Genomic DNA, 21,878 nt, shown 5'->3' on the forward strand with positions numbered 1-21,878 from the left:
TCAATATACATTAAAATACTTATATTTTATATTGTACCATGAAGTTACCTTAGGATTATCTTTCTAAAACGCTTTCCTCAACAATTTCAACAATTAAATCCTATGAAGATAATTGAATCTCATGAATAGCTCTAAAATATTACTAGATTGTAGTAGATAATATTAGTAAATGGATTTTATTTATATATGTTTGAGAGCTATTTTAGCCTCTATGATGAGTCAATACAACCAATATAAACTATCCTTAAAAATGTTAAATAAAATAGAAAAAATGCAGTTAATAATGTTAAAATACATCAATACCTCAAGAGTATATTTCTCTATACCATTATATTGTGTTTCTTCAACTGTTCATCTGAAGCAAACTTCACTCAAACACTTTGTTGGGCTCTTTTTGTTCACACCATGTATATAGCTTTTGACACTGGACCCAGAAAGGATCAGAAAAGGTTATCTCCATTATATCAATATCTGAATGCTTAAAAAATCATCTTAAGCACAACTCTGGAGCAGAGTCTCACGAAGTCAAGATTTGCTTTCACAAAGCACAGACTTCTCAGATAGAAGCTGAGAAAGATCAAGATCAGTCCAAGCATTACTTGGGCCTTTCTATCAAACACTTTGAACAGACATGTCACTGCAGGGCAACTGTAAAATAGAAGATAACTCCAGAAAATCAAGCATTGGAACAGTGTCTCTACCCCACAACCAAACTCAATTCAATTTACAATCAGAATTGGCTCTGTGGGGTTCATAAATTGGTGAAATTTCACTTTTTAATTTTTTTTCAGTTATCTCAATATTGATATTCCTGGGAATTAATTTAGACTAGTCTAATTTTGTGTGTATCTCTATTTCTATATTAAAAACCATTCATTCCATTCTTATTCTTTTTAGTTTTAGTGCAAATATTTGAATAGGTCTTAGACTTTCTGCTTTGCATGGGGTTTATCTTTTTATGAACTCATTATCTTCATGTAAGTCTCAAACATCTTTTATAGAATGAAACTACTTTATTATCAGATACTTCCTCTTTCATTTGTTATGGGTCATAAAACCACATTATCCTAATGAAATAGTTTAAAGGTATACAAGCATCATCTTATCATTAGAGATACCTGAAGAGATATGGAAAACAATAATCCTACAAAAAAATCCCCCAAAGAAAAGTGGAGAGACAATGCAGCTCAGGATGAGGAAGGAGAAATTAGCCAAGTACTAACCTTCCAGTAATTCCTTTCCAGAAAACAACAGGCCCTGAAGGAAGGAGGTGAATATTGAATATTACGCTTTGGACATTGACCTTCCCCCACTGCAAATTAGTCCTAAAAGGACACAGTACTTACTGAACAAAAGACCCTGAAGAAAAGAGGTAAATATTAAAATTCATTGGGAGACAATAAATTCCAGAAAAAGAAATACCCATCCCTCACAATCTGGACTCCTATCTCTCTGAGTAACAATGAGTTTCAATAATTTTACAACTGCCCTCCTGAGTTAAAAGTTTTAATCTACATAACCAGCCCTTGACTGTCCAAACAACACACCCACAAGTTCCAATGATGAAACCACTCTAATTGTACCCTATAAAACCAAAGTTTTATTCTGTAATAGATGGCCATTTTTAAAAATAAATAAATAAATAAATATAGTTGTAGTGAACACAATAACTTTATTTTATATACTTATTTATATGTGGTGCCAAGGATCAAACCCAGCACCTCACACAAGCTAGGCAAGCGCTCTACTGCTGAGCCACAACCCCAGCCCCATAGATGGCCATTTTTGCATCCATAAAATGATTCCCCCAAGGTGCCTGAGTCCACAAAGAACAATAAACAAGTTCCCTGAATCTGTTGAGGTCTACATCCGTCATTTTGCATTTACAATATCCAATTAAAATAATTCAATTTAGTAGAGTACTCTGGTGTGGGGAAACATCAATATTTTCAAAAGACTTTTTGAGATTTCTACATCTTAGAGCACATAAGGCTATGAATTAGAAAATGTCACATTGGGAAGCATATGCACTCTAATAATATTAAAGTAATATTATTATGATTGACACATAGTAGACCCTCAACCAACAATTCCTAAATAATTGAATGCCATTTGCTTAAATGATGAATCCTATAAAATTATACCACTTGAATGAATCCCATTAATTTGATTAGGAGCGTGAATGAAACCAGAGCTTCGCACCTGAATACACAGACACATTCCCATTATCTCATTGTCCAAATGACAGCATTGTGTATGCTGCTGCTACTTTAGGAAGTCTACCTTCATGAGCAGTGGAGAGTTAGGGTCTGACAGTTCTTTTTTATCCCTCCATCCTCCTACAACTATGAAAATATGATGTAGATAATGATCACTTTGTTTGGTCAACATAATAACTGAAAAGGATGTGAGCAGAACTAAAATAAATTAAGCAAATCATAATTACTTCTTAACAAAATGAAAACTATCTCCCTATATTACATTAAGAAGTGCAATAATTCAGGGGCTGGGGTTGTGGCTCAGCGGTAGAGCGCTCACCTAGCACGTGCGAGGCCCTGGGTTTGATATTCAGCACCACATAAAATAGATAAATAAATAAAATAAGGGTATTAGAAAAAAAAAGAAATGAAGTGCAATAATTCACCCATCTGTCAGCCATGACATTTCACTCTATTGATAGTCTAGAATGTGAGAACAGCAATGCTTATGGCATCTGCAGCCTGCAGTGGAGTACTGAAAAGTGCTTGCCCTGCACAGGTATTGACATCCCATCAGAGAAAGCTGATTCTTTCTCCTCACTGAGCATGTCAGTTTCTGACATCACAGGCTATAATGCCAACCTCTGTAATGCCTGGTTCGTGAGCGTGGGCTGGTCTGGTCCACAGTCCTGTGGGTTCCATTATGGTCTTCCTGAGCAGCTTAACCCACAGGACTCCTCCACTTGTATTTCCAATTCCACCTCCATACTCTTATCAGAAATGCCATCATCTTTCTGGACTACTAAATAAATTCAGACCCTGCATTTTGATTAACCAAAGTCAAAGGGATGTCCTGTAATTTGTGCAAAAGTTTTACACATTATTTGATATTAGCCTCTTCTACTTCATGTAATGTCATCACTTAGTTTCTGCAGATGATTGGTTTCAGAACTCTTGAGGATACCAGAATCCATGTATATTCAATTCTTTTATTTAAAAGAGTGTAGGTTTTGCATATAAACTCTGTATATCCTTCTGTGTAATTTAAATGGTCTCTAGATAAATCCTAATACTTAACATAAAGTAAATTCATTTAAAATAGTCAATATTCTATATTCTTTAGGGAGTAATCACAAGAAAAATAATGTCTGAACTTGTTAAGTGTAGATGCATTATTTTTCCAAATAATTTTGACAATAAAATCTAGAGATGAGGAATCCAGAGTCAGAGGGCTGACATTATATTTATTTCATGTATTTCATCTGAGAAATGAAGTTCATATTTAAAAAAACTGTGAAGTCCTATAAACTGTGTTTTAATATATTTATATTAATTTTGCTCCATTCATTTTGTTTTACTTATATATGTATGTATGTGTGCAGTGAGGAAGAGTGATAGAGAAACATACACAGAAAGGTAGAGACAGATACTAAAGAACAATACTGTCTTTAAATGTTTCCTGAGATTTTGACATATCTAAACATCCAAGGATCTGAACATGAGTTGTTTTTATCTAAGGTATATTTACTTATGTAATCAGCTTCCCTTGGAACAGACTATCAATTAACATTCATATATCAAATATTTAAATGACATTTCTGTTAGGCAAAACAGCCCCTTTCTATCACTACATATAATAATCCTGCCTTTGTGTATTTATTGACTCCCTAAGTTTAGGCTTAGTGTTGTGCCTCAAAAGCGATTATTTGCTCTGAACACCTCACATGATTCTATCTGCATACTTTGTGTCATCAGATCACAGGCACAATACAGATAATATCTCCTGTCCTGTGGCTGCTGGCTACATAATGTCTGATATTAAAATCTCCCAGGATCTAAGCTAACTAGCTCTACACATCCCGCTTTAATGGGCTGAGCATTTTTTACCAAACCTTGTTTAGCCATCACAGCATTTTAAAACCAACACATTAAGGAAATGCTGATGACTAATATAGGCACCAAACATTATCTGGACACTTGAAAAAAATCTCTAATTATTTGGACAAATATGTAATATGTATGAAATGATACATAGTATACCTACTCAAGAAATACATTGTGTTTTCCAATTTCAAAAGAAATAAAACTTGTTTTATTTCTTTTTTTCTTTTCCAACACTAGAACTTTCTTCAATGTCCCTTTGTCACTTCTATCATATCATGGTATGGACAAGAGACATAGTAATAAGAAGAGATTAACATATAGTGATAAATATCACACAATACAATGTCTTAAAAATGCTTGACACATGTTTATAACAATATATATATATATATATCAATTGAAAGAGACAAGCAGACCTATGTGAATTTCTTTCAGCTGTCTCAAATGAAATAAATGAGACCCATAGGGAAAAGCAGGATTTTCATCATGTCTCTGTACCTATGACTAGCTTCAGTGTAGCAAAGTGTAGAACTGGTATATTGTGAAGCTGGAGTCATTTGGGTCTGGCAAATGTAAAATCAGAGTGGAATTTCCTTCTGTTTTGTGAAAACATCCAATATCTACATTTAAAGTGGAAGAAAATAATTTAGATCTCTCTGTTTGGCTGTCTAACTCATTGAGCAGCTTTTTTATAATAGGTATAATTTACATTAGGTAAATTGTTTTTTATAAGTGTCAGTATATATTGTTAGCAAAACAAAAAAATTCTTTTCATGACTGAGTATCCTTGTTCCTACCACTACTTCATCAGCAGCCAAAACAGAGGAAGCAAAGAAGGGGTGTATGGCTCATTTGGTCCCTCGGATCAATCCATAGGCATGTCATTCCTGAAACTGCACGGCATTTATAAGAGGAAAAGTGACTGCTATAAAAAAATTAAAAAAAAAAGAAATTGAGGATGGAGCACTCAACTTTACCTTACAGTATTTTACACTTGCACCAAAAAACTTCACTTGGGATGAGGAAGTGAACCATGGAACAAATATAGTTTCTAATTATAAAAAAGTAATTAATTTTCTGGTAAGTTTGAAACATAAGGTAAGTCCAATCTCTCAAGAAGGAAGGAAAGAAGTGTTTTAGTTAGCTCTTTTGCTACCATGAATAAAAGATACCAAGAAAAATTTTAGAGGAGAAAGAGTTTATTTGGGGGTTTTAGTCTATAAAAGTTGGCTCCATTCCTCAGGGTTTCAGGTGAGGCAGGGAACATCATGGCAAGAGAGTAGAGTGGAGGAAAGCAGTTCATATGATAATCACGAAGCAGAGAGAGAGAATGCACTGAGCTCTCAAAATATATAACTCAACCGCACGCAGCCAATGACCCACCTCAGCCACATTGTACCTGCCTTGAGTTACCACTCCATTAATTCCCATCAAGGGATTAAGTTGGTTGGGCGAAGGCTCCCATAACCCAGTCATTACATCACGAAGCCTTCTCCCATTGTCTCACACATGAGCTGTGAGGGGATACCTGACATTCACATTATAACAGGAAGAAAAGAAGAAAGGAAGAAAGAAAATAAGGGCGGGGGAAGAAAACATTTCTTTCTTTTGAAGAATGGAAACAAAACAAAAATGAAATACCTGTTGTCATAACTCACATGGGATATGCAATCAGATCATAAGTACTCAATTGACTAAGTGTAGAGTGATACTCATCATTCGAAATAGAATAAAAAATTAATTTCAAAGGCTCATAAATGGATCATTGAATCCTGACATAGGAGCAAAATTATCTCAGTTATGAGTGCTATGTTTTGCAATAATTCAAGACATTCGTAACATTGCCTGGGGCACATCAGATAAATAATATGACCATGCACTGCCTGTGGTTTCCCCCACCCAACACCAGGGAGGTATAAAAGGCAGGTGGCAGACAGTGACATCCAGACTCAAGACACCTACATCCTGATCCTGAACTGAAGGTTCCACTCCTGACAGCATGAGCTGCTACTATGGCAACTACTGTGGTGGGCTGGGCTATGGCTATGGTGGCCTAGGCTATGGCTATGGCTGTGGCTATGGTGGCTATGGCTATGGTGGCCTAGGCTATGGCTATGGTGGCTATGGTGGCTATGGTTATGGATGCTGCCGCCCACTCTGCTACAGAAGATACTATTCCTATGGCTTCTACTGAGGCATTTCCTCAGCTGCTGAGCCTATTGGCTGTCATGTTCTGTCTTACTGGAATCATCTCCAACTTTCTTCACATGAAAAATGTTAAATGCCTTCAACATACCAACTATACACCAAAGTGTCTGATAAAAATGAATGAAATCAGCTACCTGTTTTGATTCATTTTTATCTCTTGGATTGAATGATAGTTTGGAGAAATGTTTTATTGTTGTTTTTTTTTTTGATAATTAAAACACTGCATAAAATGCAGTTGAATTTAACTGTCAACTTCTTTGTAAACACCCATATTATTAAATAAACTGTATTTCATTGGAAATATTGTTACAATTGTTTTCATTTGTCCCCATCAATAAAGCATGTCCATTTGTATATTTGGATGTGATTAATCATGTGTGGGGGTTTTATAGAAATGGGAGAGAAAGAGTATGCCTGAACTCTTCTGTGGTCATTAGAAATCCCAAAATTAATGGTATAAATAAGTCTTTTCTAAGAGATCATACAAAATCTCTTTTTTATATATGTATTTTTATCTCTCCTAAAATTACCCTTCTTTGTAAAGTTTTCTGAACGGCATTTTTCTATACAATAGTGTATGTATACAACATGAGATCATTTAAAAATCATTCTGTTTGATGTTTCATTTCACTTGTACCACCAGTGGTTGTAATATATCATCTATACCTCTGTCTCTGTGAAAGTATCTCAAATTAATTGTTTATGTGTTTGCATTGAGAAATAAATATGTATAGGAATACATAAATCTCTCTATATAGATATGTATATGTACATATGTAGACATCTATATCTATCTCTATATTGATATTGATATCTATGTTTGTATCTGTATCTATATCTCCTCCCTAAAAGATGACTGAAAACTTTATGACTTCTTTGATATAAGGGGAGTAACAAAGGACAGGGTAGGGACGAAGAGCTTGAGAAGAAGATTAACACTAAACAGGGATGAGAGGTGGGAGGGAAAGGGAGTGAGAAGGGAAATCGCATGGAAATGGAAGGTGTTCCTCAGGGTTATACAAAATTACATATAAGAGGAAAGGAGGGGTAAGAGAAGAATAATACAAGTGGAAGAAATGATTTACAGTAGAGGGGGTAGAGAGAGAAAAGGGGAGGGGAGGGGAGGGGAGGGGAAGGGGGATAGTAGAGAATAGGATAGACAGCAGAATACATCAGACACTAGAATGGCAATATGTAAATCAATGGAAGCGTAACTGATGTGATACAGCAATCTGTATACGGGGTAAAAATGGGAGTTCATAACCCACTTGAATCAAACTGTGAAATATGATATATTAAGAACTTTGTAATGTTTTGAACGACCAACAATAAAAAAAAAGAAAAAATGTGCACTAATAATGGCATTATGGACTATCACCATGACAACTAAATAGTATTTCAAAACATGTAAACTTATTTTTGTATTTAGGAAAAATTAGCAAGTACACATAGCAAGATAATTTATCAAAACCATGAGCTACTTTCCAAGTATCAAATTAGCATTAGGGTATTTTATTTTTAATCTCAAAATCTGGTCTTTTCCAATGCACGCACCTACATAGGCTAATTTACTTTGTAATCAAATTCTTTGCACTCTTAAAGTGGTTATGTTTCACTTGGGAAACAAACTGACAGCGTTAAATGGAACGGCTGGTGGGGAAAGTAAGAAATAATGGGGTGAATATTCTGAGGACAGAGAAATTTGGTGAAGGTGAGAAGTTGGCAGGCCTAGGAGCCAGGCAAGATGGTGCCATGACAGAGAGTAGCAGAATTCAAAGTCCACTTGTAATTTTTCAAGCCCGGCAAACCATATTTTGAGGCATATAAAGACAATCTGACAGAATTGCTGGCAAAATACTGACTAGAGCCAGGTTTCTCCTTGAGATATTTTAGAAATTGGAAGCCACAGGGCTCCATTTGCTAAGACACAAAACCGAATCATTTCAAATGAGATTGGAATATAATAAAAACTGTGTTTGTATCAAGACAATGATAAAACCATCACTAGAAGATTAACAGAAGATTAAAATGCTTAACAGAAGGATACAAAAGGCATCATTTATACACAAGACCAAAAGAAGTAAGTGGACCCTAACCAAAATTTAGAGCCTAATTTTGTATCAGTCCTTGTTTGAATTGGGCCAGTCACACATTTTCTAATAGTGCAAGAGCAATACCAATAACAGCAACACTAGTTTAAAAGGTAAAATATAGTATTGCTCTGGATCCTCTAAAATTTTCATAGAAAATGTTGAACTTATGGACTCTCTTGGAAATATGCAAAAGAGGGAAGAAATAATATCAGCCACAACAGGAACTTGTACCAAAACTGGAAAAATGAACCAATCATCAAATTAAAACTGTAGTTCTTTTTCTAAAAAGAAAATTAATAATATAGTAAATTATTTAACAAATTTTCCTTCAGAAAAGGAATGTAATATGCCTATTACTAAATGCATCAATCCTGCTTAAGAAACTTGATTTATTGGTCAGTTTTAAAAAATAAAATATTTACTATCCTTTTTTTTGGCAACACACAATACAATGACTTAAAATTCATTGGCATATGGTTTATGAAAAATAAATATCAATTAGTAGGTGAAAAACACAAGCAGATCTACGTGAATTTCTCTCAAAAGTCTCAAATGATCTGCCCAAGAACCTTGGAAAAAGCAGGTTTTCGTCATGTGTATGTTCCTGTGACTCTTTTCAGTGCTCAGTGACAGCAAGGAGAACAACTGGTAAGAGTTGTGAGTCAGAGGACTTTTGAGTTCAGTAAAAATAAAATCTGACTGGAGTCTCCTTCCTTTCTTACCAATTCCTCCAATGTCTGCATTAAGAGTGGTGGAACATAATTTAGATTTGTCTCTGACTACCTAAGGTGTTGATCGATCTTCTTATAATAGGTTTAGGTTATTGTTATTAATTAAATTTTAATAAATTTAAAAATTATTTATGAGGAAACAAAAAAATTGATCCATGACTGATTTTCCTTGTTTACACCAATATTTAAACATCAGACAAACTATAAGGAAGCTCCTCTAAAAGAAGGAGCTCATGTCTCATTTGGTCCCTCTGTACTATCCATGCACTATTACAGAAACTGACATCCCTGCATCTGCATGGCATTTTAAAGAGTAAATGTAACAGCTATTATAAAACATGAAGAACTGAGAATATAACATCCAACTTACCTTAGGGTGCTTTAGCATTTGTAACATTCGTGGTGGATGAAAAAGGGAATCATGGAGAAAAATGTGGTTTCTAACTAAAACATGGACTTGTGTTTTTTGAAAATTGGAAATATAAATTAAGAATAAGTTCACAAGAAAAAAATGAAAAGAGTGTGGGAAAGAAGGAAGGAAATTCTTCTATTAAGAATGGATGAAACAAAACAATAATCTAAGTGAAATACCTACTTTCATAATTTACACAGTACTACATAATTATATCACAGGTACTCAATTAACTATAAACAAAAAGAGACAAGGCATTCAAAGTAGAACAAGAATTTCATTTTAAAGGCCCATAAATGAATTGCAGAATCCTGACGTAGGAGCAAAATTATCTCAGTTATGAGGCTTGTTTTGCAATAAGTCAACATATTCATGATGTTGTCTGAGGCACATGAGTGAGATAATGTGACCATGCACTGTCTATGGTTTTCCCCACCAGCACCCATGGCATATAAAAGGCAAGTGGCAGACAGTGACATCCAGACTCAAGACACCTACATCCTGATCCTGAACTGAACACTCCTCTCCTGACAGCATGAGCTGCTACTATGGCAACTACTATGGTGGGCTGGGCTATGGCTATGGTGGCCTAGGCTGTGGCTATGGCTGTGGCTATGGTGGCTATGGCTATGGTGGCCTAGGCTATGGCTATGGTGGCTATGGTGGCTATGGTTATGGATGCTGCCGCCCACTCTGCTACAGAAGATACTATTCCTATGGCTTCTACTGAGGCATTTCCTCAGCTGCTGAGCCTACTGGCTGTCACATCCTGTCTTACAGGAATCATCTCCAACTTTCTTCACATGAAAAATGTTAATTTGTCTTCAAAAATACCAACTATACACCAAAGTGTCTTAGAAAAATGAATGAAATCAGCACGCCTGTTTTAATTCATCCTTAACTCTTTGATTGTGTAATAGTTAGAGAAACGTTTTCATTTAATAATTATCTTTATAACTCTATGTAAATTCTGATCAGATTTCACTCTCAATATGTAAACAATACATATTATAAAATAAATTGTATTTCACTGGAAACATTGCTGTCTTACAATTCTATTGAAATGTGTCCATTTGTGTGTGTGAGTGTGTATTGGTACACGTGCTTGTGATTAGTCTTATGTGTTGTTCATAGAAATGCTAGAGAGAGAGAGACAGAGACTAAAAGAGAATGTTAGAGTTACTTTGTGATCATTAGGAAGTTAAATTAATATACAAATATTCAGTCTTTCAGGAATCATAAAAAATATGTTTTATTTTTGTCTTTTCATATCCTCTAAAATTACCCTTTGATTGTAAGCTTTTTAAAATGGGTATAATATACAATAATGTTTTTATACAACATGAGATCATTTAAAAATCTTTGTATTTACATATTTGTGTCATTTGCACCATCAGTGGTGAGATTATATCATCTATAGCTCAGCTTCAGTGAAAGAATCTCAAATTAAATGTGTGTATACAATGGCACATAGATGTTTAGATGTGTGTATTTATATGTACAGATATGTGTATGTACACATGTATACATTAGTATATATAAACATCTATCTCTTTTGATATCTTGATATCTATATCTGTATCTGTAACTACAGCTCCTCCCTAAAAAATAACTGCAGACTTTATCATATTGAAAATGTATATAATAAAATGACATAATGTATTATCATCATGGCAACTTGATAATTTTTCAAAATAAATAATTTCAAAATAAATAATAATTTCTTCTCTTTAGGAAAAATTGGGTACCATGAATAGTAAGATAAATTTATCAAACCATGAGCTGTTTTCTCAGTATCAAATTGGCAGTAGTTTATTTTCATTTTTATTCCAAAATTGACTGAGTCTTCATCAAATGAACATGACTCCATATGCTAATTTTCTCAGAATCAAATTCTTTGCACACTTAAAGCCATTATGTTTCACTTGGGAAACAAACTGAAGGCATTAAGTGCAAGGAAATACTAGTGGGGAAAATAAGGAATAAGGGGAGAACATTCTGAAGATGGAGAATATGAGTGAAGGGGTGAAATTGGCCATTCTAGGAGCCAGGCGGGATGGTGTGGTGATACAGAGTGACCAGCAGAATTTTGAGTCCATTAATTTTTCAGGACTGACAAACCATAGTTGGAAACATACAAAGACACAGTCTGACAAGAATGTGCTTGGAGAATACTGAACTTAACAGAGCCAGGTTTGTCCTTGCAATATTGTAGAAATTGGAAGTCACAGGGGGCCATTTCCTAAGACACAAAGCAGAATCATTTCAAATGAGATTAAAAAATAATAAAAACGGTGTTCCTATCAAGGTGATGAGAAAATCATCACTAGAATTAAGAAGGACCATCTTTATCAGAGGAGACAAAAGAACATCCACTGCAGTCTAGACCAAAAGAGGTAAATGGACCCTAACCAATATTCAGAGCTTAATTTTGCATTAATCTTTGTTTTAATTGGGTCACTCAGACATTTTCTAACAGTTCAAGAACAGTGGCAACAATACAATTCTCTAAGGTGAAATATAATATTGTTCTAAATCTTCTAGGATTTTAATAGACAAGGTTGAACTCATGGACTCCCATGGAAATATGCACAAAAAAAACAACAGATAACAAAAACCACATATTGAAGCTTGTACTAAACTTGTATAAACGAACCAGGAATTAAATTAAAATTCTAGTTTGCTTTTAAAAAGGCAAATGAATGAAACAGTAAATTATTTAACAAATTTACCTTCAGAGATGCAATGTAATGTAACTAATACTAAATATACTAAACCTGCTGAAGAAACATGATTTATAGTCCAATTTCAAAGGAAAAAAACTTGCAGTCTTGTCTTGGTTTTTTGTAACACACAATACAAAATAATACTGAAAGTATTATTGGCACATTGTCAATGAAAAATAAACGTCAATGGGTAGCTGAAAGAAGCCAGCAGGCCTATGAATTTCTCTCAGAAGTCACAAGTGATTTGAATGAGAACCTAAGGGCGATGGAAAGCAAGTTTTTGACATATCTATGCACCTGTGAATATTTTCAGGGTGCAGTGACAGTAAGGAGCAGAACTGGCAGAATTTGTGAGTCAGAGGACTTTTGAATTCAGCAAATATAAAATCAGAGTTGAAGCCCTTCCTTCCTTCCAATCTGCAGTAAGAATGATGGAACATAATTTAGATTTTTCTATGTCTCAGATGTTGATCTATTCTCTTATAACAGGTCTAATTTATTTTATGTAAATTGAACTTTATAGAATAATTAACTATTGATATTCAAGCAAAAACATATTTACAAAAGTGAGTATCCTGTTTCCACCAATACTTCATCATAAGCTAAAAATTGAGGAAGCAAATAAGGAGTGCATGGCTCATTGGGTCCTTGTGTTCTGTCCATGCACTTTATTTTAAAGATATTTTTTAGATTGTCGATGGACTTTCATTTTATTAATTTATTTATATGTGGTGCTGAGAATCGAACCCAGTGCATCAAACATGCTAGGCAAGCTCTCTACCACTGAGCCACAACTCCAGCCCTATCCATGCACTTTTTAAAAGAGATGCCAATCCTGTACCTCCATGGTATTTCAAAGAATGAATGTGACACTTATTACAAAACACTAAGAGTTGAGGGTGGAGCACCAAATTTTACTTTTCAGTGCTTTACTCTTGTATCTATTATCATCATTTGGGACGAAAAAAGGGAATCATGTAGCAAATGTGGTTTATAACTGGAAAATTAACATGTGTTTTCTAGAAAGCTTGAAATATAAATTAAGGATAATTCCAAAGAAGAAGAGAAAAGTAGAGAGAGGAAGCGAAGGAAGGAAGAAAGGAAGGTAGGCAGGGAGGAAGGAAGGAAGGAAAATCTCATCTTCTATTTAAGAATGGAAACAAGACAAAACAAAAATCAAATTGAAATACCTGTTTTCATAACTTACATGGTCCTATATAATCATATCATAAGTATTCAATTAACTATATGTAGAACAATACTTGGCATTCAAAATAGAACAGGAATTTCATCTTAAAAAGTCCATGAATAGATCATGGAATCCTGACATAGGAACAAAATTATCTCAGTTATGAGGCTTGTTTTTTGCAATAAATCAAGATACCCATGACGTTGTCTGAGGAACATGAGTGAGATAATGTGACCATGCACTGTCTGTGGTTTTCCCCACCCAGCACCCATGGCATATAAAAGGCAGGTGGTAGACAGTGACATCCAGACTCAAGACACCTACATCCTGATCCTGAACTGAACACTCCACTCCTGACAGCATGAGCTGCTACTATGGCAACTACTATGGTGGGCTGGGCTATGGCTATGGCTATGGCTATGGTGGCTATGGCTATGGTGGCTATGGTTATGGATGCTGTCGCCCACTCTGCTATAGAAGATGCTGGTCCTATGGATTCTACTGAGGAATATCCTCACCTGCTGAGCATAGTGGTTTAACCTCCTGTCTTGCTGGAATCGTCTCCAACTTTGTTACATGAGAAATGTCTGAATGTTCAGCAATAACAACTTGATTCCAAATTCTCTAAGAAAAATGAATGAGATTAGCTACCAGTTTTGATGCACCTTATTTCTTCCATGGTGTGATAGTTTAAAGAAATGTCTTTTTAAAATAATTATAACACTATGAAAATTGTGATTGAATTTGACTGTCAACTTCTGATTGAAAGTCCATATTATTAAATAAACTTTATTTCATGAGATATATTTTCGTGTTGCAATTATTTTTACTTGTCTCCATCAGTGTAGCATGTATATTTGTGTGTTTGCATGTGATTAATCATGTGTGTGTCTGCTTGTTTACCCAAGGGGAGAGAGACAGAATGTGTGCAATGCTAGAGAGACAGAGCAAGCAGGTCTGAGGTCTTCTATGGTCAGAAGAGTCTTTTTAAAATCAATGAGGTAAAATCAGAAAATCTTTCTAACATAATACAAAATCTGTTTTTGTATGTCTTTTTGTCTTTCCTACAATTACTCTTTGATTATTCTATGGTCAGAAGAGTCTTTTTAAAATCAATGAGGTAAAATCAGAAAATCTTTCTAACATAATACAAAATCTGTTTTTGTATGTCTTTTTGTCTTTCCTACAATTACTCTTTGATTATAGTTTTAAAATGAGGCATATTTTACAAATAAATTTGTATTTTTATCAGATTATTTTAAATTCTCTATATTTGTATAGTTTGTGTTGTTTGCATTCCAAGAGATCAGATGATATTGGCTACAGCCCTGCCTCTGTGAAATGTTTCTCAAATTAAAAGATATATGTGTTTGTGCATGCGCAAGGACTAGCATGCACAGAGATAGATATGTATAGATGTTTATCTCCTGCCAAAACAATGACTGCAGGATTCATCATATTGAAAATGTCAGCACTAATGATCATCTTCTAGATTACCATCATGGTGATCAAATAGAATTTCAAATATTTATCAATTTATTCTTCTCTTTAAAAAAATACATGTATTATGCATAGCAAGATGAAATTTATCAAAAGTAGGAGATATTTTCTTTATGTTATATTAACAATTGGGTGCTTTCTTTTTTACCCAGAAGTCTCATCTTTATCAAATGTATATGCCTACAAATGATAATTTTCTCAAAAATCAAATTGTTGCCACCCTTAAAGTCATTATGTTTCACTTGGGAAACAAACTGACAGCATTCAATACAATGAAATGCTGATCGAGAAGTAAGGAATAAGGAAACTGATTTCTTAAGATGGCAAAGTGATAAAAATAAATAAATAAATAAAAAGAGGGGTGAAATTCTACAGTCCTCAAGTGTAGGAGCCAGGAGAGAGGTTGGTATGACAAAAGTACCCAGCAGAGTTCTAAATCCTTTTGAATTTTTCTTGATTGAAAAAACATAGGTGGAGACATAAAAAGTTACAGAATCCTTTTAAGAATGTGTGGAGAGATAACTGAGTTTAACAGAGCCAGGTTTCTCCCTGAGCTATTTTAGAAATTTAGGAGTTAAAGAGTCGATTTCTTGAGACACAAAGCAGAATCATTTGAATATGATATTGAAAATTGTGTTCATATCAAGTTAATGAGAAAATGATCCTTTAAATTATGAAGAGTCATCCGTAATAGGTAACACAAAAATTCATGACCTATAGGCTATACTAAAATATGTAAATATACTCTAACCAAAGTTCAAGAGCCTAATTTCATGATAGTTCTCGTTTGAATTTGGGCAATGAGAACTTTTCTAATAGCTAACACAGCTCTCTATTGTTAAATATGATATTGTTCTGGGTCCTGTAAAATTTTAATAGAAAATGTTGAGCTTACAAAAACCTATAGAAATATGTAAAGGAAACAATAGAAAACAAAAGCTAACTCAAACATCAGTCACATATTGAAGTCTGTGTTAACTTTAGAGAAATGTATCAAATAATCTAACTTAAAGTTTGGTTATTTTCTAAAAATACAAATGAATAATGTGGTAAAAATTTAAGAATTAGCTTCAGACAAACAATGTAATATGCATAATACTCAATATATCATACCTGCTCAATAAACATGATTTTTGTCCCATTTCAAAAGAAAGAAAAGGTTTTACTTTTTTTTCGTCACACTAGAATCTTCTCCAATACCCTTCTGCCACTTCTAAAATGTCATGATATGAACAATAAACATTGTAATAGGAAAAAACACAGAGATAATCATAAATTTCATGCAATACAATGCTTTAAACATGATTGACACATGTTTATAAAAATAAATGCCAATTGATAGTTGAAAGAGGCTAGTCGACATATGTGAATTCTCTCAGAATTCTCCAATGACTTGGATTTTTTCACGTCTATGCACTTATGACTACCTTCAGTGTTCAGTGACAGCGAGGAGCACAAGTGATAGGATTTGTGAATCAGAGGACATTTGGATTCAGCTATTGTAAAATGAAGAGTGGAAGCTCCTTTCTTCCTTACCAATCCCTCCAATGCCTATGTTGATGTGGTGGAACAAAATTTAGATTTACCTCTCTGCTTGACTGTAACTCATTCAGCTATCCTCTTAAAACAGGTCAAATTTACTTTGTGTAAATTATGTTTTAACAGAATATATTATTCTGTTAATATATTATATATATATTAATATAATATATAATTATATAATATAATCAGTAATATATTAACCAAAAAAAATCTTTCCATGACTGAGTATGAGTATCTTTGTTCCCATCATTGCCTCATGGATGAGCTAAACACTGTGGAAGCAAATAACTGATTCCTGGATAGTTGGTTACTCTGGATAGTTTGTACCTTCCACACACTGTTTAAGAGACATGCCGTCCCTGAAACTGCAAGGCATTTGTAAGATAAAATGTGACACCTGTTAAAAAAGCCACGAGCCCAAGATGAAGCACACAATCTTACCTTAGAGTGTTTGACATTCACATCTAGAATCTTCATTTGGGATGGTGAAGGGAACCATGGAGCAAATATAGTTTCTAACTGTTGATGATTCATATATTTTCTGAAAAGTCTGAAATATATATAAGATTATTTCATAAGAAGAAAAGAGAAAGAATCAAAGAAGAAATCAGAGGAAGGAAGGAAGGAAGGAAGGAAGGAAGGAAGGAAGGAAGGAAGGAAGGAAGGGAGGGAGGGAGGGAGGGAGGGAGGGAGGGAGGGAGGAAGGAGAAAGAAGGAAGGAAGGAAGGAAAGAAAGAAAGAAAGAAAGAAAGAAAGAAAGAAAGAAAGAAAGAAAGAAAGAGAGAGAGAGAGGGGGGGGAAGGAAGGAAGGAAGGAAGGAAGGAAGGAAGGAAGGAAGGAAGGAAGGAAGGAACTTTCTAGGGAATAATGGAAATAACACAAAACAAAAATACAAATGAAATACCTGTTTTATTATTTACATTATATTATGTCATCAGATATATTAATTCAATTAACTGTAGAATAATTTGTTCGATTAATATAGAATTAGACACAGCATTTAATATACAACCTGAATTTCATTTTAAAGGCACATGAATTGATCGTGGAAACTGACAAAGAACGAAATTATCCCAGTTATGAGACTTGTTTTTGCTGTAATTCAAGATGTTCATGATGTTGTTTGATGCACATGAGATCATCTGACTGTGCCTGCCTGTGGTTTTCCCCACCAGCACCCATGGTATATAAAAGGCAGGTGGCAGACAGTGACATCCAGACTCAAGACACCTACATCCTGATTCTGAACTGAACACTCCACTCCTGACAGCATGAGCTGCTACTATGGCAACTACTGTGGTGGGCTGGGCTATGGCTATGGTGGCCTAGGCTGTGGCTATGGCTGTGGCTATGGTGGCTATGGTTATGGATGCTGCCGCCCACTCTGCTACAGAAGATGCTGGTCCTATGGCTTCTACTGAGAAATATCCTTAGCTGTTGAGCTTACTGGCTCTAACCTCCTGTCTCTCTGGAAACATCTCCAACTTTCTTCACATGAAAAATGTTTGAATGTCTTCATCAACATCAATTATATACTCAACTATCTAAGAAAAGCAAATGAAATCAGCATGCCTGTGTTGGTTCATTATTACCTCTTGGATTGTGATAGTTTGGAGAAAATATTTTCCTTTGATAATTATCCTTAAAACACTATGTAAAATCTGATTGATCTTGATTCACAACTACTGTATAAAAAGGTACATATACTAAATAAATTGTTATTCACTGAAATCATGGCTTTGCTACAGTTCTTCTAAATTGTCTCCATCAGTATAGCAGGTATAATTGTGTATTTGCATGTGATTAGTCATGTTTGTGTTTTTGTTTACCCAAGTTGGAGAGAGAGAGTGTGTGTGCCCATGGAAGACAAAGCAAGCAGATCAGAGGTTTTCTATGGCCAACAGGATCTTAAAATTAATAGGGTAAAATCATAAATTCTTTCTAATATCATACAAAATCTGTTTTTCTACGTTTTTTCATCTTTTATATACTCACTTTTTGCTTATATGTTTTTAAAATAGGTATTTTCTACAAATAAGTTAGTATTTTATCAGATTATTTAAAATTCTCAATATTTGTATGCTTTGTATTGTTTACATTCCGAGGAGTCAGATGATATCAGCTGCAGATCTGCTTCTTTGAAATGTTTTTCAAATTAAAAGAAATGTGCGTGTGTGTGCATGTGCATGTGCGTAAACAGAGCTGGATACATGCAGATGTATATCTCCTGCCTAAACAATGACTGCAGGCTTCATCCTATTGAAAATGTCAGCACTAATGATTATCTTCTAGATTACCATCATAGCAATCAAATGGCATTTCAACGAATATCAATTTATTCATCTCATTAGGAAAATATGTATATTATGCATAGCAAGAAGAAATTTATCAAGAGTAGGAGATACTTTTTTATGTTGTATAATATTTGGGTGCTTTCTTTTTTTACCCATAAGTCTCATCTTTATCAAATATATATGCCTACAAATGATAATTTTCTCAAAAATCAAATTGTTGCCACCCTTAAAGTCATTATGTTTCACTTGGGAAACAAACTGACAGCATTCAATGCAATGAAATGCTGATAGAGAAGTAAGGAATAAGGAAATTGATTTCTTAAGATGGCAAAAGTGTTGAAACGAAGAGTGAAATTTTACAGTCCTCAAGTGTAGGAGCCAGGAGAGAGGCTGGTATGACACAGAGCACCCATCAGAATTCTAAGTCCATTTTTAATTTTTCTTAATTGGAAAAACATAGGTGGAGACATAAAAGACACAATCCTTGTAAGGATGTGTGCACAGATGACTGAGTTTAATAGAGCCATGTTTCTATTTTTGAGCTATTTTAGAAATTTAGGAGTTAAAGAATCAATTTCTTGAGACACAAAGTAGAACCATTTGACTAGGATACTGAAAATTATGTTCACATCAAGTTAATAAGAAAATGATCATTTAAATTAAGAGGAGCCAACTGTAATAGTTAATACAAAAACTTATCTCCTATAGGCTATACCAAAATAGGTAAATGGACCTTAACCAAAATTCAAAGAGCCTAATATCATGATAATCCTTATCTGAATTTGGGCAATGTGATCTTTTCTAATAGACCAAAGGAAACAAAAAGGCAACACAGCTCTCTATGGTGAAATATACTATTGTTCTGGGTCCTCTAAAATTTTAATAGAAAATGTTGAGCTTATGAAATCCTATATAAATATGTAAAGGAAACAACAGAAAACAAAAGCTAATCCAAACATCAGTCACATAATTAAGTTTGTGTTAAATTTAGAGAAATGTATCAAAGAATCTAACTTAATGTCTAGTTATTTTCTAAAAGTGCAAATGAATAATGTGGTAAAAATTTAAGAATTAGCTTCAGAAAAACAATGTGATATGCATAATACTCAATATATCATGCCTGCTCAAGAAACATTATTTTTTGTTCCATTTCAAAGGAAAGAAAATTTGTTTTATTTTTTTTCTTTTGTAACACTAGGATTCTAATTACCTTTAGCCACTTCTAAAATGCCATGACAACAAACCTTGCAATTTGAAGAAATACAGAGATAATAATAAATTTCACACAATACAATGTTTTAAATATGGTTGACACATGTTTATAACAATAAATGCCAATTGGTAGCTGAAAGAGGCTAGTAGACCTAAGTGAATTTCTCTCAGAATTCTCCAATGATCTGAATGAGAAGCATGGTAAAACACAGGTTTTTGTAATGTCTATGCACCTAGGACTACCTTCAGTATTTAGTGACAACAAAGTCTAGAACTGTCAGGATTTGTGAGTCAGAGGACATTTGTGTTCAGTAACAGCAAATTCAGAGCAGAAGCTCCTTCCTCCTTACCAATCCCTCCCATGTCTACATTTAGAATAGTGAAACATGATTTAGATTTATCTCTCTGCTTGACTCTCTAATTCATTGAGCTGTCCTTTTATAAAAAGTCTAATTTACTTTGTGTAAATCACATTTTAAAAATGCCAGTAATATGTTAACAAAAAAATATTTTCATGACTATCTTTGTTCCCAGAATCACTCCATGTATGAGCCAAATATTGTGGAAACAAACAACTGGTTTCTGGACAGTTTGGTCGCTCTGAATAGTTTGTATCATCCACACACTTTTAAGAGACATGTCATCCCTGAACCTGCAAGGCACTTGTAGGACAAAATGTGACACCTGTTAAAAAAGCTATGAGCCCAATATGGAGCACACAACTTTACCTTAGAGTGTTTGACATCTGCTTCTACAATGATCATTTGGGATGATGAAGGGAACCATGGAGCAAATATAATTTCTGTTAATGATCGTGTATTTTCTGGAAAGTCTGAAATATAGATAAGAATAATTTACTAAGAAGAAAAGAAGAAAAGGAAAGAAAACATTTTTTTTTCTATTGAAGAATGGAAACAACACACAACAAAAATAAAATGAATTTCCTGTTTTCATGATTTAGAGGATACTATATAATCAGATATATGTGTTCAATTAACTAAATATGGAATGGGATGCAGAATTCAAAATAGAACAAGAATCTCATTTTAAAGGCCAATAAATGGATCACAGAATCCTGATGTAGGAACAAAATTATCTCAGTTATGAGGCTTGGTTTTGCAATAATTCAAGATATTCACGACATTGTCTTGGTCACATTAGTGAGACAATATGACCAAGCATTGCTTGTGGTTTTCCCCACCCATCACTGAGGAGGTATAAAAGGCAGGTGGCAGATAGTGACATCCAGACTCAAGACACCTGCATCCTGATCCTGAACTGAAGGTTCCACTCCTGACAGCATGAGCTGCTACTATGGCAACTACTATGGTGGGCTGGGCTATGGCTATGGTGGCCTAGGCTGTGGCTATGGCTGTGGCTATGGTGGCTATGGCTATGGTGGCCTAGGCTATGGCTATGGTGGCTATGGTGGCTATGGTTATGGATGCTGCCACCCACTCTGCTACAGAAGATACTATTCCTATGGCTTCTACTGAGGCATTTCCTCAGCTCCTGAGCCTATTGGCTTTAACCTCCTGTCTCCCTGGAATTACCTTCAACATTCTTCACAGGAGAAATGTTTGAATGTCTTCAACTGTATCAACTATGTTTCAAACTATTTGAGAAAATAAACGAAATCAATTACCTATTTTAATATATCATTATCTCTTGGACTGTGTGATTATTTGGAGAAAAGCATTCTCATTATAATTATCATTATCACACTATTTAAAATGTGATCAGATTTGTCTATGTATAAAAATACATAATATGAAATAAACTGTATTTCACTGGAAATGTTGATGTGGTACAGTTCTATTAAGTTATCTCTGTGGGTGTGGCCTGTGTATTTGTGTATTTCCATGTGATTAGTCATGTGTATATGGTTG

General features: G+C 34.3%; 3 protein-coding genes and 1 pseudogene across 4 annotated transcripts; all 4 read left to right on the forward strand.

The window, feature by feature from the left end:
• Nucleotides 1-6,081: 6,081 nt before the first annotated feature.
• LOC308653578 (keratin-associated protein 20-2-like) lies at nt 6,082-6,276 on the forward strand (the record flags this gene model as incomplete). The annotated part of the gene is made up of 1 exon (XM_081302197.1): nt 6,082-6,276. One exon carries the CDS (start codon nt 6,082-6,084, stop codon nt 6,274-6,276), a length of 195 nt encoding a protein of 64 aa, XP_081158323.1.
• A 3,785-nt stretch (nt 6,277-10,061) lies between these two features.
• Nucleotides 10,062-10,256, forward strand: LOC308653577 (keratin-associated protein 19-7-like; the record flags this gene model as incomplete). The annotated part of the gene is made up of 1 exon (XM_081302196.1): nt 10,062-10,256. One exon carries the CDS (start codon nt 10,062-10,064, stop codon nt 10,254-10,256), a length of 195 nt encoding a protein of 64 aa, XP_081158322.1.
• A 3,546-nt stretch (nt 10,257-13,802) lies between these two features.
• On the forward strand, nt 13,803-17,904 carry LOC308653575 (keratin-associated protein 20-2-like; annotated as a pseudogene). Its single transcript has 2 exons — nt 13,803-13,878; nt 17,754-17,904. The product of its transcript is annotated as a keratin-associated protein 20-2-like (transcript).
• Nucleotides 17,905-21,290: 3,386 nt separating this feature from the next.
• On the forward strand, nt 21,291-21,485 carry LOC308653582 (keratin-associated protein 19-7-like; the record flags this gene model as incomplete). The annotated part of the gene is made up of 1 exon (XM_081302200.1): nt 21,291-21,485. One exon carries the CDS (start codon nt 21,291-21,293, stop codon nt 21,483-21,485), a length of 195 nt encoding a protein of 64 aa, XP_081158326.1.
• Nucleotides 21,486-21,878: the final 393 nt, after the last annotated feature.

The sequence above is a fragment of the Spermophilus citellus genome (assembly GCF_964194105.1).
Source record: "Spermophilus citellus genome assembly, chromosome: 7".
Classification (NCBI taxonomy): domain Eukaryota; kingdom Metazoa; phylum Chordata; class Mammalia; order Rodentia; family Sciuridae; genus Spermophilus; species Spermophilus citellus.